The sequence below is a fragment of the Vicia villosa genome, linkage group LG7 (genome assembly GCF_029867415.1).
Source record: "Vicia villosa cultivar HV-30 ecotype Madison, WI linkage group LG7, Vvil1.0, whole genome shotgun sequence".
NCBI classification, from domain to species: domain Eukaryota; kingdom Viridiplantae; phylum Streptophyta; class Magnoliopsida; order Fabales; family Fabaceae; genus Vicia; species Vicia villosa.
In genome coordinates this window covers 51,977,603-51,995,231 of record NC_081186.1, presented here as the reverse complement: position 1 = coordinate 51,995,231, position 17,629 = coordinate 51,977,603, and the positions used below count along the sequence as shown (strand labels likewise).

Genomic DNA, 17,629 nt, shown 5'->3' with positions numbered 1-17,629 from the left:
TCTTTAGGAGCCTTTCTGGATAATCTTGTTTAAAGACATATCTCAACCTCTTTAGGTAATACTCTTCAAAAATCTATCCAATCTTTTTCTAAAAACACATCTTGCTTTTTCAAAGAGTGTCCTCAGTCAGTCTTCTCTAAGACAATTCTTCCCGAGTTTTATTTGATGCCTAATCTTCGTCACATCTGTCAATGATCCACCCTATTCAGGAAATCTCTTCAGGTAGTCTTATGTAAGACGTTACTTCATCTCTCCTCAAATACAACCCGAACCAGGATTCACAAGCATCTCAAAAAGGTTAAACAAGAGGCAACGAGTGATGAGGAGATAAGGCGTTGGGGTTATCATACATACTCATTTGCATACACGCAACATTTACATATGTAAACATTCATACATATATAGGGGCATATGCATGCGCATAATGCATAAGCATGATGCATACGCATTTACAAAACAAGCTTCTACGCAGGTGAATTTGCCTGAACCAGGGTAAGCGATCTAACGGTGCAGGTGGAATTTGTCCGAATTAGGACAAATGATTCAGATGGTGCAGGTGAGCTTGTTAGCAATATAGCAAGCTGATCACAATTAACGGCGAGTCCTCGCTATGTAAGACTCAGGCGTTAGCAGGACATTTCTTTTCTCTCACACTCAAGCACAAGGTAAATTTAGGGGTCTTCCATTATTTAATAACTCTTCGATTCGAAAAGCATGAGACCTGCGTATTCTCACGCCATTCGATCCAAGATTATTAAATAGGGGCAGCTGTCATACCCCAAAATTTACCCGACATAATTTGCATCTGCTAATTTATTAAGGGTGTTAAAAATTAGGAGCCATAGGGTTTAATATACCTATTATTAAACTCGCTCTCCTATAAAATTCCCGTATAAATTGGTATAAAATAAAATGAGGTGTGGATAGCAAATTTGAGATCCAATCGGTCTTAGGCCCATTCACTTCATTTAACCTTTTTATTATCTTTTTCTTTTTATCATTTATTGTTAATATTAGAATTATTAGTGTATTGGTAATGATTTATTATTAGGATATTAGTTAATATTAGTTTAGTTTTGAATTTTGTTATGATCACAATTATTTGAATCTTATTAATTAATTAGTTTATTGATTAATCAATTAATTAAGGGAATATAATTGGGATTAGTGAGTTTTTGTTTGTTATTGTTTTTTTGTTTTGGACCAGAACGAGCCAATGGTGAATTGGGCCAGGGACTGGATTTGGGCCACACGCGGATCAGGAGTGGACCGGGTCAGAACCGACCCGACCACTATTCATCTTCTTCCACACTCCAATCTGCAGCGCCGCTTCCATCAACCTTGCAAACCCTAGCGGCGAAATCAATCCAAGCCCAGAGATCGGTGAATCAAAACGCAAATCTTCAATCAAATCAACTAACAAAATCTAATCTTAACAAATGAATCAAACCAAATATGAGTTTAACAAAATCAAATCGGATTTTTATTAAAGATTCAAATGGTTTACAAGATACAAACGAATTTGAATCAATAACCTAAACTAATTGAATCCCTAATTTCCTAAAACAACAATCTAAACCTAAGTATAAATTAAAAAAAGAAAACAGATAGAAAGGGGGGGATTTTTCAGGGGAGGAGATTGAAGAGCGCCGCGAATACGAACTCGTCCTCACTTTGGAACCTGCAAATCGGAGAAGGAGAAGAGGATTAGCACAGGAGGAGCGTACACGTTCAGAATTCAATATAAACAAGTAAGCCTAAAACCAAAACATAGCTTATGTGTTAAATCGATTGCATGCTCTTCGGTTGATTGTTCGGTTTGATTTGCTGGGAAAGTTATAGAGGTTAGAGTTCGCGGATGGGGGGAGGTTGAAGATGAAGATTATCTTCATCTGGGTTTTAGAAGGATTCACGATGGGGTTTGGGGTGGTGTTACGGTTGTTCAGGATAGATCACGATGGGGTTTGGGGTGGTGTTACGGTGGTTCAGGATAGATCACGATGGAGCTTGGGGCGGTGTTGCAGTGATTCACGGTGGTTTGGTGGTGTTCGGACGGTGGTATGTGGTTGCGGGTGGTGGATATTTTCTGGGTTTGAATTATAGAACTAGAGAGAGGTTGGAGAGAGGGCAAGGCAGAAGAGAGAGGAGGAGAAACAAAAATGAGAGGAGGAAAAATGTCAAAACCGGATCAAGTGGTTTCCCTTGGCAAGTACGATCTCAACACATGGCCACTCCCAGGCCACGTGATTGGTTCTTAAGGCGGCGCTGTCCCATGATCTTACCATGTTCCCTAGGTTCAAAGAGGCCATGCAGACCGTAGAACATATAGTAGATCTAGATCTAAGGGCCAAAAGCATGAGCGCACATCATAACGTGTACACCCTCACCACACCTGAACCAAACGAATCCAAACCCTGTTGGGCCAGGCCATGCGCTGATCACACCCCCCAATTTCTCATCCTTAGCCAAAATACACACCCCCCTGCGTAAGAGAAAAAGCCTAATGGGCTCAGCCCTTTGATATTAACACACCCCAAATTTCTTGTCCTTAATAAAACACACCCCTTGCGCTTACATAAAAATTTTAATTAATAAAAAAACTAATTAAGGTTATTTGATAAATTTAATAATTGTCTAGTTGTTTTTTTCCGATAATCAATTTTCTCCTCGACCCGACCATACCTATTGGTCGCATTAGGCGAGAAATAATTCGGATCAATTTATTTATTTGTTAATAATAATTCAATTAACTCTAGTTTAATCTTCTCCTCGAACCGACTAAACCCATTAGTTGCATTAGACGAGAAGTGACATTTTAATTAATTTACTAACTCTAAATCAATTCTCTCCTCGACCCGACTAAAACTATTAGTCGCTTTAGACGAGAGATAAAAATACACAATCTAAAACACTTTCAATTTGCTGCCCGCGACGATCAATCTATCGATCTGAGTAACCAGCGATACCCTTAATCCGTTAGCTATACTGACCAAATCCATTGGTCACCGCATCTAACGGTGCCATATTAAACCAGGGTTGTACGCCCAAATCCAAAATACACTAAACCACGATACCACGGATTTACATCCCTTCAAACACTGTGACTTTCAAAACTACGACAGGCCATTCAAAAAGCCTTCAAATACATTCAATTCAAATTCTAAGGCGTACAACCCTGTGGCCCGAACTACGTAGACTCTGATCCTCCATAAGGAGGTACGTAGGCACTTGGCAACAAGGCGAGTCCCCTTCCTTCTAAATCTCATTTTTCTCGATTTAAATTATAAACCTTTAATTATGATAATTGTTTGCCTTGACCCTGTCTGTCATCTTTCTTTATCTTCTGCCATAAACCTTGACCATTATAATGCAAACCTTAGGAAAGGGTTGAGGGTGCCTAACACCTTCCCTCGACCTGAATATAGTATCTTACCCTAATCTCTTAATTGCATAGGTTTCCTATTCGCCTTGGTAGAATAGGTGGCGACTCTAAACATTGAATTTTTAGGCAGGTTGCTACACTAGGTCTTATTACACCGTGACTCCCTGCCACAAAGCACAAATATAAACACACCAACAAAAACAGAGCCTCTTTCGAGGGCTTAGCCAGATGCATGTCTAAGTCCTACTTTTCATGTTAAAGGATGATGCGAGAAAGCGATAAAGTGCGAGAAAAATAAAATGAAACGTCAAAGAGAAAACAAACATGGATGATCTACAAATTAATGAAAACCAAGCATTTAACTAGATAGCACACTTCACAAGCTTTCCAACGATATAAAGAACATGCAAAACGTAGCTACGAGTAAAAAGTTATGCAAGAAAGAAGTTAGAAAAGAAAGCACAAAACAACACACAGGAACCGGTAACTCCAAACTGGGAACCGGGTTCCAGACAAAAACAACACACAAGAACCGGTTCCTGGAATTGACAACCCGGTTCTTGGTCCAAATAACAGTGCCAAACACCAACGAAACATCTGGGAACCGGTTCCTGTATATGGACAACCCGGTTCCTAGCCCAGAAAACAGCGCCACTCTGTTTTGGATTGAGTGGGAACTGGTTCCTCCATTCAAGGAACCGGGTTCCACTGTAGGAAAAACAATTTTGTGTAATTTTGGAGCCTAGGAGCCATTCCCACTCAATCCAAAACTATGCTAACTTGAGATCAATATGAAAAAGCATCAAACTACATGCAATGCACAAGGAAATGCTCATGGGAACAAGGCACAAATTCAAGGCATTTTGCAATGGTAAGCATATAAGAACAACGCAAGCCAAACATCGATTGCGAGGCACATCATTAGCAATAGGCGAGCAAACATTAAGTACCAAAGCGACAAAGCCAAACATGTATAGATCTCCATAATTGAATGCACCACATAACATCTTAATGAATGAATAGCCATGAATTTACAAATCAAGTAGACTTAATGCTAACAATTATGCCAAACGCGGCGCGTCATCCAATCCACAATTCAAATATCACCACCAATGATCACGTATATGCGACAACAACAACAAGAACTAGCACATGCAAAAGTGATAAAATCACAAGAATATACTCAAGTCATGACCTAGGCATCAAGCAAGGCAATTATCAAGCAAAAGTTCGATACATGCATTTGCACAAACACGTTGAGTGCGTCGCAAGTTACATACATGGATTTTAACAATTAAGCACACAAAACCACCAACAATTCATAGATCCAAAGCACGAATGTCACAATTCATCATCAGCAATCATCAATTACATGCAACAATTATTAGATCTCATCAAAACTCATATGATATGCATTAAATAGATCACCGACACACAAATTCAACGATCAATCATCATCAAAAGCAAAACCTGGATCTAGATTCAAATTCATGTAATGATCAACAATTAAGCACTTAATTCAAGACCCGAAAGCTTACCGGATGAAGATCTAAACCGACACGCGAACACGAACACGAACACGAATGCAAAGCCGAAACGCGAATCCCAAGGGGAGAAGAGAGAGAGAGGCGCGCGCAAGATGTAGGAGGAAGGAGAAGAAATTCGAACTCGGAATCTTGATCTTCAATCCATGTTGTTCTTGATCTTGAAGAAAATTGATGAATATTGATGAAAGTTTTATAGAATTTCTGGTCTTGATCCAAGGGAATTGAGAGAGAATTGAGAGAAAGTGTTTTTGATATTTTGGGTGAAGTGATGTTATGAGGGAATGTGAAGAAAAATAGCTTATAAAGTGTGAGTGGTGAAACGTCCAAAACGCCCTTAATGATCTCTTTTTAGCTCGTTTTCAAGGAAATGTAATTCGGTGCAAAATTCCGAGACGAGACCAACGCCTACTTGAAGATGACTAAATTTGTGACTCATAGTTGCGAGAATCATCTCAATCCGATAAGCAATGAAGAAATTATGCTCGTTTGAATAACGAGAAACGTCGATTCATCTGGCGCGACCGTGCAGAATTTTGTGAGTGCCGCTCAACGAATTCGTTAAAAATCCATCTTCGGCTCAAAATCAGAACAAGCATGTGTTAAGAAGAATCGAAGCTAACGAAATTTCCGAGAAAATGCCGCCGGAATGGACTTCATACGATAAAAATCGAAAAAGTTATGAATTTTCAAACTTGGCGCGACATACTCGAAAACGCACTTTTTACCGAAAGATTACGACGTTCTTCAAAATGTTGGGAATTTTCAGTGCACAATTGGTCGACGGTCCGAACATATGAAATTTTGGTAATAATGGCACAGAGCTCCAATTAAATTTTCGAGCGAATCTGACTAGTGGACTATGAAATATGAATTTTCTGAGATTCGAAACCCTACATTCAGCACCTTTTTTCTCTATAAAAATCCAAGTAATTTGCCAATTCGACCACTTTCCTCAAAGAAATGGCTTCCGAGCCGAACACGAAAGTTATAAATATCCTCGAAACAGTCGGGGTAACACGAGAATTCAGCTCATATCACTTTCGAAATAGGACTTGTGAATTTTCTCGTATTTCCATTGTTTAAACCATTCTTCACGTCGCACTTCCTTAGAACCACAAGAACTCTTTATTGTTTTTCTTCAATTTTTGAATTACGAAATAAACGTCGTTAATAACTTATAGCTCAAATAAAGAGGGAAAATTTTGGGGTGCAACAGTGAAGACATATGCTCAAACACTTTACTAAACGTCCGCAAACATCCTTTTTTGGATAACAAGTGACAATTGGACTTGCATCCTTTTGAATACCTTGGGTAAAGACGCACTAGGTGAACACCTATGCTCAATCCTTTACTAAAAGTCCGTCAATATCATCTTTTACCAATGTGGATAACAAGTGACAATTGAGTTTGCATCCTTTTGAATATCTTGGGTGAACAACGCGCTAGGTGCACACCTATGCTCAAAATGTTCACTAAACATCCCTTCAAATAACAACTCCAATTTCATTCAAACTTTTTTGCCTTATGGACTTTTCATTTTAAAACCTCTTTTCATAAATGAGACACTTATTCAATTTCAAACTGCGAACATACTTCCACATGTGAAGATCGAATATCTTCCACTCGAATGCGATGATGGCCAAAAATCTTGTCTTACTCTTGATTTAGTCATTCATTCTTGTAGTGATCTCTTATCCATGTGCGCGTAGTATTGTCTCCATTTGAAAGCGATCGAGTACCTCTCACTAAAATTAACCAACAAATTTCCGTGGTTCTTCACCCGAACTACGATTTCTTTGACTTTCCCATTGCACGAGGGAATACATAGGCACAAGATACAAACGTCTTGGCGATCATAACAATAAAAAAATCTTTTCTTTTTCTTCACAACAATAAAAAACCTAAAACCCTTTCTTTTCTCTTTTCTCGATAATAAGCAAAAGAACACAAACATCACGCTAACACTCATTCACAAAACTAACTAAATGGGTACCATCGAGTACGATGGATGTGAGGGGTGCTAATACCTTCCCCTCGAATAACCGACTCCCGAACCCTAATTCGGTTACGATGACCATCTTATCCATATTTTCTTTCTTTGTGGGTTTTATCATTATTTTCCCGTTCCTTTGGAATAAATAAAATTTGGTGGGGACTCTGTTGTATTTCGAGTGTGTGAACACGTTCGAGTATTTTTTTACCGCTACAGAAAGTGGCGACTCTGCTGGGGATTATCCTAAGATAGTCAACCCTAGTTTAGTTTGTTTTGGGTTGAGTGTTTGTTTTTGTTTGTTTATTCCTGTGTTCTTTATTCTTTTGCTCTTTATATTTAATCTTTTGTTATTTATGTTTCTCCATTCTTGCTTTATCGCTTTTTATTTATTTATGTACATACTCATTTGTGGGTATGGGAATGATACTTGAGTGAAGCTCTCAACCCGAGTTTTTGAAAAACAAGAGTAAAACATAAGTTAGGGGGTGGTTGTGTAGTGTTAGTCCCCAAGGTGAACACCTTGAATGGCTAATACAAAAACCCCACTTGGAGGAGACTTATTCATGAAATTTGTCATAAGATGGTTAGCCCATTGCATGACAAAAATCTGATTTGGTCATAAGACTTATTCAATAAAATATTAACAAACACACATAAATCACATATGAACAAAATAAAATGATTTAACAAAAACTATGGTGTTACATGATACACATTATCAACGGTCCAGATTGCCTCAGAAAAATAATCAAGTACTCTAGTTCCTAAAAGTCATTATGATATAGAGTATACAAAAAGAAATCTAAAGCATGAGGCACATTTAAGGCGCGAGTTTCTAATGATAAACAATGTTGCATTTTGACTCTCCATTCAAGTTAGGCTACGATCGACAAGAAAAGACAAACGCAACAAAATCCTCACTCTACATAGTAGAGGCAAGGACTCGGGGGTAACTATTCTAGGCATAATGTATGTGGTCCTGAGAATACACTGATCCATTGCATCACTTGTAGAGCAGGAGTATTATCTTGGGTTTGAGTGCAATCGATCTAAATCCAGGATTTGTCCAACAGATCTCCACATCTCATGCCTAAAGACCAGCAAACTGCTATATCCACACTATTATATAAGGGTAAAGTGCACCATTTTTTCAGGTACTATTCAAATTCAAACTTCATTCACTCATCATACCCTCATTCTGACTTGAACATTAGAGTGATAACCTTGCAAGTCAATCAGTCTTCTATCGTACAGAAACTCACGCCCGTCGTTGCCATTTGCAACCTTTGATCTCTAATCAATTCTGATTCTCTCGCAAAACATAATTCTTTCAATTTTTAATATGATATATTTTTATTGTATTATTTAAATACTATCATTTGCATCAATTTAAAATCAATATCTTTTGATATATACTTATCAATGTTAATATTTAATAATAATAATTTAGTAAAAAAATTATAAAGATATATATATATATATATATATATATATATATATATATATATATATATATATATATATATATATATATATATATATATATATATATATATATATATATATTTAATATATGTGGAACAGTTGGATGACTCGATTGAAAATTAAAAAAAAAAAAAAAAAACTTAAAGTTTGGGCCCAGAGTTATGCAAACTAATTGAAGAATAATAATCCATGAATATATGGTTTGATTTGTACTAATGATTAAGGTTTCATCATGACCGCAATGAGTGGTTTATAATTAGCTCATTAACTTGAAAATTTGTGAGCAATCATGTGACTGTAAAATTCTATATTTATTGCTTTTTATGAAATTGTAAAAATAAGCCAAAAGCCCTAGTGGGTTAGGAGTTTCTCTGTACATGTGTGTATTTTTTTTTTTTTTTGGTGTTAACCGACCGGTATCCGCATGTGTGTATTAGAAAGTTAAGAATTAGTTGCAGAACAACAATGCACACGTTAAAGTTACAAGAAAATTTTCCACTTTTCCAATTTTTTAATCCAAATAAAAAAAGAGCAAAAGAGATTAGTTTTATAAAAAGGAAAAAAAGTTATAAACCTATTTACCTTTTTCTTTTCTTCCTCTCTTTATCTTATAATTTCACTTCCTTCCATAACATTATGCCTTTTTTTCTCCCTTTCTTACTCTATAGTACCCTACACTCCTTACCTAGTCAACATTAAGTGCATCTTGATTATGTTGTAAAAAATAATAATTTTGAATAAATTGATTTAAAATGACTGATTCCCACTAAAATTAAATTGTATGTTTAAATCTTAAAAGTGTGTTAAGTTTGAATTATGTTAGATACTAGTAACAATCTTTTTGTTCAATCAGTTTATTCAAAATTTTGTTGTCTTTAAATGAACATTTCGATCACTGGTGGACAACAAAATTGGTCCATTGAATTAATCCGCCTCAAAATTGGATACTAAATTTTCTTTAAAATAAAATTATTTATATAAAAATAAATATTTGTAAAAATAAATTAAGGGAAAAAAGAAAATGCACGGACAGTGTAAAGTATTTTTACACTGTCAACCAATGAGAGACATGAATCAGAATAAATTCAATTTTTAATTTTAAAAAACTGAAATTACATGGTGAATTAAAGCATTTTGATTGGTTGTATGTGTAAAACTGTTTTACACTGAGAGTGCACTATCTTTAAACTCATAAATTAAATAGTAAATTTTAAAATAATAATTAATCACATTTAAATTCAAAATCTATAAATATAAGCTTCATTAAATTAATTTTAGACTCATTAAAGTGTGCTTTATGTGGTATAGATTTTGAGAATAAGGGATATTATTTTTTCAATCGAAAAGTAGTGAAGATTATTTGGAATAAAATAGTTTTTTGGAATACCAATCGTTAGTGGGTGCAGTGGTGATTGGCGCTGGACTTGGTAGGGAGAACCACAGTTACGATCGGGAGGGCGATGGAACTAGGGGTGGCAAAGTGGGCGGCCCGCCCCGTTTAGGCCCGCCCCATTTAAGCCCGTCCAAAAGCGGGGTGGGGCGGGGCGGACCTACTTAGGTGTCCGAGCTCAAAAATCATGTCCGCCCCATTTACTAACGAGTCGGCGGGGCGGCCCGCTAATTTTTATTTATTTTTTTATTTTACAATTTGATTTACCACATAATTTACAAAAAATTAATTATTACCAAAAGGTCGATAAAATATTTTTTTAACAACGCACAATAGAACTTCAACATGTCTTAAGTCCAAACACTTCAAAAAATAAAACAAATAAAGATCAATTATAACAAAAAAAAACGAAATAAACTCAACCACAATAAAAAAGCGTATCAAAATAAGTAAATAAAGAATACATATCACTCTAATCCTTTTTAAAGACTAACTACTAAAAAACCCAATTAAGAATTTACATAAGATAAACATTGATAACAATTACACCGCATAATACATCACGGTGCATAAAATAGTAGTTCATAAAATATCAACACCTAACTTTCTCACTAATTACTTCATATAAACTTTTATATTGACCGATTCCTTAATAGTTAAATCCAAAATTTGCCACACTTATAGACTCACCAAATCCCTCATTTTCTTAAAATCAACATCTATTTCTAAAGAAAACATGTGAGCTAACAAACAACTTAATAATTATGCATGTTATATAACTGTTCTTTTCTTTCAAGCTTTTCCAATCAACACATGTATTAGAAAGTTATAGAAAGAACGTTACAATTATAATTCAATGTGTATGTATAATAATTTAGAATACAATTCAATCAACATAATTATAAGAGAAGAGTGTTATTTTTATAGTTAAAGTTGTTTTAATTCTAAATAAAAAAATAATTTTTTTTAACAAAAAGTCCGCGGGCAAAACCCGCCCCGCCCCGCCTCGGCCCACTTTTTTAAGCGAGTTAGGCGGGGCGGGCCAACTTAAGGTATTGAGCCGAAAACCTCAGCCCAGCCCGCCCAAAAGGGCGGGTCAAACGAGCCGACCCGGCGGGCCTGACCCGTTTTGCCACCCCTAGATGGAACCACTTGATGCCAGAACTCGCCCCCGAATCGGACTAAACCGGTGGTATAAAGCCAAAAAAAATAGCTTTTTGGAATGGTAAACCGGTAAAAATAGCGAATGAATGCTTATCAAATTTTATAGATTGATATTTGTTTTGTAAAGGAAAGAAGATTAGGGAGGACAAATTGGGAGGTGTTTGACTTGCAACTTTGTGGTCTATTTTGTTATTACGGAAGAATTTTTGCTTTTGAAATGATGGTTGGAATATTGATAATAGGGTGTGGAGTATAAAAATATTAGTTTGGAAGTAGTCGTTAATAGAAAAAATTACTAATCTCAATTATAGTTTTTACGAATTTAAAGATAATTTATTATTCCTCTTTTTTTTTACCAAAGCAAAACTAACTTCTTTCATTTAATAAAATAGTCTCAATACAAGGAGGTATAACGTTAACATAACTACGTCGAGACCAAGAATTGGCCGCCTTTGTTAGACAATGGGCAACCATATTCGCTTGACGTTTGACAAACTCTACCTTAAAGTTTGGAGAATCTAGTAACAATAACTTAATAGACTGAATAATAAAATTAAACTCGGAGCTTCCGGTAGCATTGGATTGGATGGCTTGCACCACCTGTTGAGAATCACTCGCAAACACTACATGATCAAGATGAAGATCTACCGTCCTTTGGATAGCTTCTTTCAAAGCCAACGCCTCTGCTTCCAAAGCGGATAAAGTACCCACATCCCAAGCAACACCCGCTTTAACAAAGTGACCCATATTGTCCCGGATACACCAACCTCTATTAGAAGTTCCTTTATTGCGATTAAAACCCGCATCAACATTACATTTTAACCATCCCACAGGCGGGGGAGTCCACTGTTGACTATTTGGGGGAATAACCTCACTATCCTGATTCTGTTGTGCTAGCAACCATTCATGCCACCTATGGGAAGCTATCCAACCAAGTCTTAATGCTTCCTCTTTCTCATTATTCCAAATAAAATTATTTCTATTCTGCCATAACATATCAATCATGGTCGCGAATCGCCCAACCACCTTCCTATCCTCCTGACTACACACTTCCAAAATAAGAGATTTAATATCATTAAAATGGGTAGTATAATGTGTAACAGTGTCGTGTAAACCTGTTGTCCTCCAACACGGATTAGTTTCCGGACATCCGAAGAAAATATGCCAATCATCCTCCACTAACTCTTCACAAAACTGACATGTAAGAGGTCACGAGACATGGTGTTGCTTAACTCGAACTCGGGATGGCAAACACCCTTTACAAACCCGCCACAAAAGATGTTTTACTCGGGGAGGAGCAAGAATAGACCACAAACCTTTCCAATTCTCCTCATTATTTTCCGGATTATAGAATTTTTGTCTACTCTTCCACACTCTATACCCGGACCGAACACTATAATGACCATCTTTCTCTTCCTTCCAAATCAGTCTATCTTCGGTAACCTCCTCCATTAAGGGAACATAAATGATCTCTTCCGTTCCTACACAATCAAATAAGTCTCGAATGACCCGCATATTCCACTGTTTAACATTAGGTAAGATCAAATCTTTAACTACCATATTATAGATACCTTGAGTTTGCGGCCCCCTCACACAACCTTCGGCTTTCCCCCGAATCCAAGGTTCATTCATTACTTTTATTCTGCTTCCATCACCGATACTCCACCTACAGCCAATAGTTAGCACCTCTCTAACTTTCCAAATACTCCTCCAAACAAAGCTAGGATTATAACCAAGATTAGCATCAAAGAAGGATGTATTAGGAAAGTACCTTGCTTTAAAGAATCTGGAGACCAAAGATTGTGGGTTATTCATGAGGAACCAACCTTGTTTTGCAACCATAGCCATGTTGAAAGCTCTAAAATCTCTGAATCCAAGACCTCCATCTTTCTTAGGGCAAGCTAACTTCTCCCAAGTGTTGCACCCCAAAATTTGCCCTCTTTATTGGAGCTATAAGTTAATAATGACGTTTATTTCGTCATTTCAAAATTGAAGAAAAATAATAAAGAGTTTTCATGGGTTTAAGAAGAAAAGCGTGAAAAATGGTTTAAACAGTGGAAATACGAGAAAAATTCGCAAGTCATATTTGGAAGGTGATATGAGCTTAGTTCCCGCGTTATCTTGACTGTTTCGACGATATCTACAACTTTCGTGTTCGGATCGGAAGCTAATTCTTTGAAGAAGGTCTTCAAATTGGCAAATTACTTGAGATTTCGTAGTGAAAAATAGTGCTGAATGTAGGGTTTTGCGCCTCGGAAAATTCATATCTCCTAATCCGCTCGCCGGATTCGCTTGAAAATTTAACTGGAGCTCCGTGACATCATTACCAAGATTTCATATGTTCGGACCGAAGGCCAAATATGCACGGAAAGCTCCCAGCATTTTAAAGATCGTCGTGTCGTTTCGGTAAAAAGTGTGTTTTCGGGTATGTCGCGCCGAGTCCGAAAATTCATAACTTCTTCGATTTTTATCGTATGAAGTCCATTCCGGCGGCATTCTCTCGGAAATTTCGTTAGCTTCGATTCTTCGTCACACATGCCTGTTCAGATTCTGAGCCGAAGATGGAGTTTTATCGAGTTCTTTGAGCGGTACTCACAAAATTCTGCACAGTCGCACCAGATGAATCGGCGTTTCTCGCCATTCAAACGCGCATATTTTCTTCATCGCTTATCGGATTGAGGTGATTCTCGCGGCAACGGATCACAAATTTGGTCATCTTCGCAATGGCATCGGTTTAGTTCCGAAATTTAGAGCCGAACCGAGTTTCCTTAAAAACGAGCCAAAATAAGACGCACCGAGGGCAATTTGGACATTTCGCGTTGACAATATATAAACATTTTGCTCTTCACAAATCAAGGGGGAGGACTCTCACAATTTCAATTCACCAATTCTTCACAAACACTTTCTCCCAATTCTCTCTCAATTCTCTTGAATCAAAACCGCAAATTACATAAAACTTTCATCAATATTCATCAAATTTCATCAAGATCAAGAACATGGATTGACGAGTTAAGGATCGAAGTTCTAATTTCTCTCCCTCTCCCTCACTAAGCTTGCGCGCCTCCCTCTCTATCCCAATCCGGATTTCGCTTTCGAGATTCGAGTCGTGTTCGCGTTCGTATCGTGTTCGTGTTCGCACTTCGGTTTGAATCTTCATTCGGTAAGCCTTGAACCTTGAATTAAGTGCTTAATTGTTGATTATCATGTGAATTCAAATCTAGATCTACCTCTTGTTCTTGATTAATGGATGATTGATGATGTTTGATTGGTGAATTTGTGTATTTTTGCTCGAATTGATCGTGTTCATATGGATTTTGGTTAGGATTGATGTTCATTGTATGTAATTGATATCCGTTGATGATGAATTGTGTCATTCGTGTTCGGATCCGTGATTTGTCGGTGATTTTGTGTGTATAATTGTTGTTGATAATTTGTGTTGCTTGCGATGTACTCAACGTGTTCGTATAAATGCATGTGCCATATTTTCGATCGATCTTGGCCTTATTTGACGCGTCGCACTTAGCATAATTGTTGACATGTGGATCGTTTGATGTGTGAATGTTGGTATGTTGTGATGTTGATGTTTGTTTGTGATCAATTGGTACGTTTTGGATCGAGTGCGAATGGCTCCAAGGCCTTTAAAATGCATAAAATTCTGTTTTCACACGCCAGGAACCGGGTTGTCCCAGGCGGGAACCGGTTCCCACTCAATCCAAAATGTTGATTCTCTGGTTTTTTGTACCAGGAACCGGGTTGTCCCTAGGTGGGAACCGGTTCCCAGCTTGCTAACTTGACTATTCTCTGTATTTTTGTATGGGGAACCGGGTTGTCCCAGGCGGGAACCGGTTCCCAGCTTGCTAACTTGACCATTCTCTGTGTTTTTGTACCAGGAACCGGGTTGTCCCTAGGTGGGAACCGGTTCCCAGTTTCTGCCTCTGTTTTTTTGTATGGGGAACCGGGTTGTCCCTAGGTGGGAACCGGTTCCTGAGTGCAATTTTTTGTGTTTTGCTTTTCTAACTTCAAACTTTCGTATCTTTTTACTCGTAACTCCGATTTGCACGTTCTTTAAATCGTCGGAAAGCTTATGAGATGTACCATCTTGCTAGATGCTTTGTTTGCATTAATTTGTAGATCATTCATGTTTGATTTCTCTTTGATGTTTCATTGTCCATTTCATGTTTACCTTACTTGTTGATTTCCTTCCGTTTTATGGTAATAACGCAATTCCGATTGCGATGTTTGTTATCTCTAACCTATGTGCTAATGTGCAAGGATTTTGGATAGTCACCGATTGATACTCATTGCTTGAGCGTTCCGCTTCACTTGCGGAATACGATTATATCTCATTGACTTGTATCGTGCTCTCGACTTGGAGACACGATCTTATTGCTTTATATCTGCTTGTTTGGTTTGCTTGTTCCTCTTGCAGGTGTATCGTGATTATGCTCGATGTGCGAGTCGACATTTGTGCGCTTTATGGCTAATCGGTGTGCTGACTATTTGCTTTTGCTTTGCTAGCTCGCTTGCGGGATTCTCTTTCTTCGCTTTGCTTCGCCTTAGTTTACGGATCATAATCCGTTTGGTATTGATCTCGTTTCATTTTATTTCTCTTGCACTTTATCGCTTTCTCGCATCATCCTTTAACATGAGAAGTAGGACCTAGACATGCATCTGGCCAAGTCCTCGAAAGAGGCTCTGTTTTTGTTGGTGTGTTTATATTTGTGCTTTGCGGCAGGGAGTCACGGTGTAATAAGTCCTATATGGCACTCCGTTAAGTCCTCATGGAAGGCATGCGGTCAAGGGTTCGTAATCAACCCCCGCCTAGTCTCATCGAGTCTGTTGGTATGCGCACACCTCGCGTTGCTTGCTTCCAAACGTGCAAAAGATCTTGTTATCGAGTATGTCAGGTAAAGGGTTCATGCAATCGGACCCCCGCTTTTCCTATAGCTCGCGTCGCTCGACGTTGATGCTCGGTGTACGCACGCACCGTTTTCCTTTATGATCCGTGACGGCTTGGTTGCTGAGAGGGGTCCGCCCTCTTGTCTATGGCCCGATCATTTTCGCGAGGTCTAATGCTTGGTTGACTTGGGTTGAGCTGCTCCCCTTGGCTATGGCGGGACCGCTTTTCTACCATTCGGTCAGTACCGTTGGTTTTGTTTGCTTTACGAGCGGATGCTCGTTTGTGTGATATTATTGTATGCTTCCCCCTTTTCTCGTAGGTTGTTAGTTTAGCTTAGATTTGCACCCTTTGTATGATAACATTAGGTAGCAAGCTTTCCCCCTTAGCTTAGGTCTTCCTCATGCATTCTTTAAAACACAAACCACACTCTTTGATTTTCTTTTCTTAAGAGCTTGTTATTTCCGCTCCATTCCCAGCATAAGCCTCCAAAGGTCGAGCAGCGGAGTGTGAATGTAACTCGTTCACCTAAAAAACACAAAACAAACAAAAATTAGTTAGCCGAGCTACGGTAGCTCTGATTCTGCAAAACAGATACGTAGGCAGCGGGGTAGGGCCCGTGCGAGCATAATCCTTTCTTTTCCCTACATTCTGCATTCATTTTAGTCCAGATTAGCGTAGTTTGCTTACACACCCATAGGTTTAGACACAAGCGTGGATACCATCGAGTACGATGGGCGCGTGGGGTGCTAACACCTTCCCCTCGCGTAACCGACTCCCTTACCCTCTTCTCTGGTCGTGAGACCGTTGTTTTGTTCTGTGGTTTGCTGGCATTCCCTTCCTTTTCAGGATAAATATGTTAGTGGCGACTCTGTTAATTTTCGCGGTAGCGACAGCTGGCGACTCTGCTGGGGACGTCTCGACCTGTTGCTGGTCCGGACTCAGCGAGTCGATCCTAGCGCTTGTGTGTTTATCATTGGGTGTTTTTAGTGCTTTGCATATTTACCTGTTTGCATTGCATTCTATGTGCGCTTTTACTTTTCTGCATCATATTCTGGACTGTCTGGATCTCTGTTTGTTGGGTGGGTGTTACAAGAGGTAAAAGGCCCAATACCCAGGCTATGTGTGAACCATAGGAACCCTAGGATAGAGTGGGAGCATGGTTTGTCTCGAGGTGTACGTCTCGGGATGGATTATGTGACCACAAGCAGAGTAGTGGTTTCAAACGGAGGTATTATCGTCACCCGCTTACGCGCTGTGATGATGCTTACCTTCGGGCGGACCGTATACTGCGTTTCATGACCTTACCTTGGCCTAGATTTTACCCGTGAGTGGGGCGGGAATCAATGATCATATTAATAGGTACATTGTTGGTTACCGCTGTTCTTGTTCGTGGGTTACCGTTGTTCTCGTTCGTGGGTTACCGCTGTTCTTGTTCGAGTGTACTATGGTCCTTGTTCGTGGGGTACTATGGTTCTTGTTCGAGTGGTAGTTTGTGTTCTATTCCAAGTGTGTTATTGACTATGGGCTTTGGTTCCGTGGATTGACATTCTATATTCCGTGTGGTATAACATTTGGGGGCCGAGCCTTTGGCTCTATACTATGTGTGTTACCGGCAGTCCAGAATGCCTGGTGGGCGGCAACAAGTCCCACCACTTTGCATCATAGCATATTTATTTCCAAAAGAAACGCAAAAAAAAAAAGATATGTATGATAAGCATTTGCATGTCATGTTTTTCAGGGACATTCAGGAGTTCATTCAAGTTAAAG

At 38.4% G+C, this 17,629-nt stretch overlaps 1 protein-coding gene across 1 annotated transcript; it reads right to left on the bottom strand.

The window, feature by feature from the left end:
• Positions 1 to 11,328: 11,328 nt before the first annotated feature.
• LOC131619047 (uncharacterized) lies at positions 11,329 to 12,810 on the bottom strand. The gene is made up of 3 exons (XM_058890190.1): positions 12,534 to 12,810; positions 12,250 to 12,443; positions 11,329 to 12,156 (listed from the first exon to the last, which is right to left on the bottom strand). Exons 1-3 carry the CDS (start codon positions 12,808 to 12,810, stop codon positions 11,329 to 11,331), a joined length of 1,299 nt encoding a protein of 432 aa, XP_058746173.1.
• Positions 12,811 to 17,629: the final 4,819 nt, after the last annotated feature.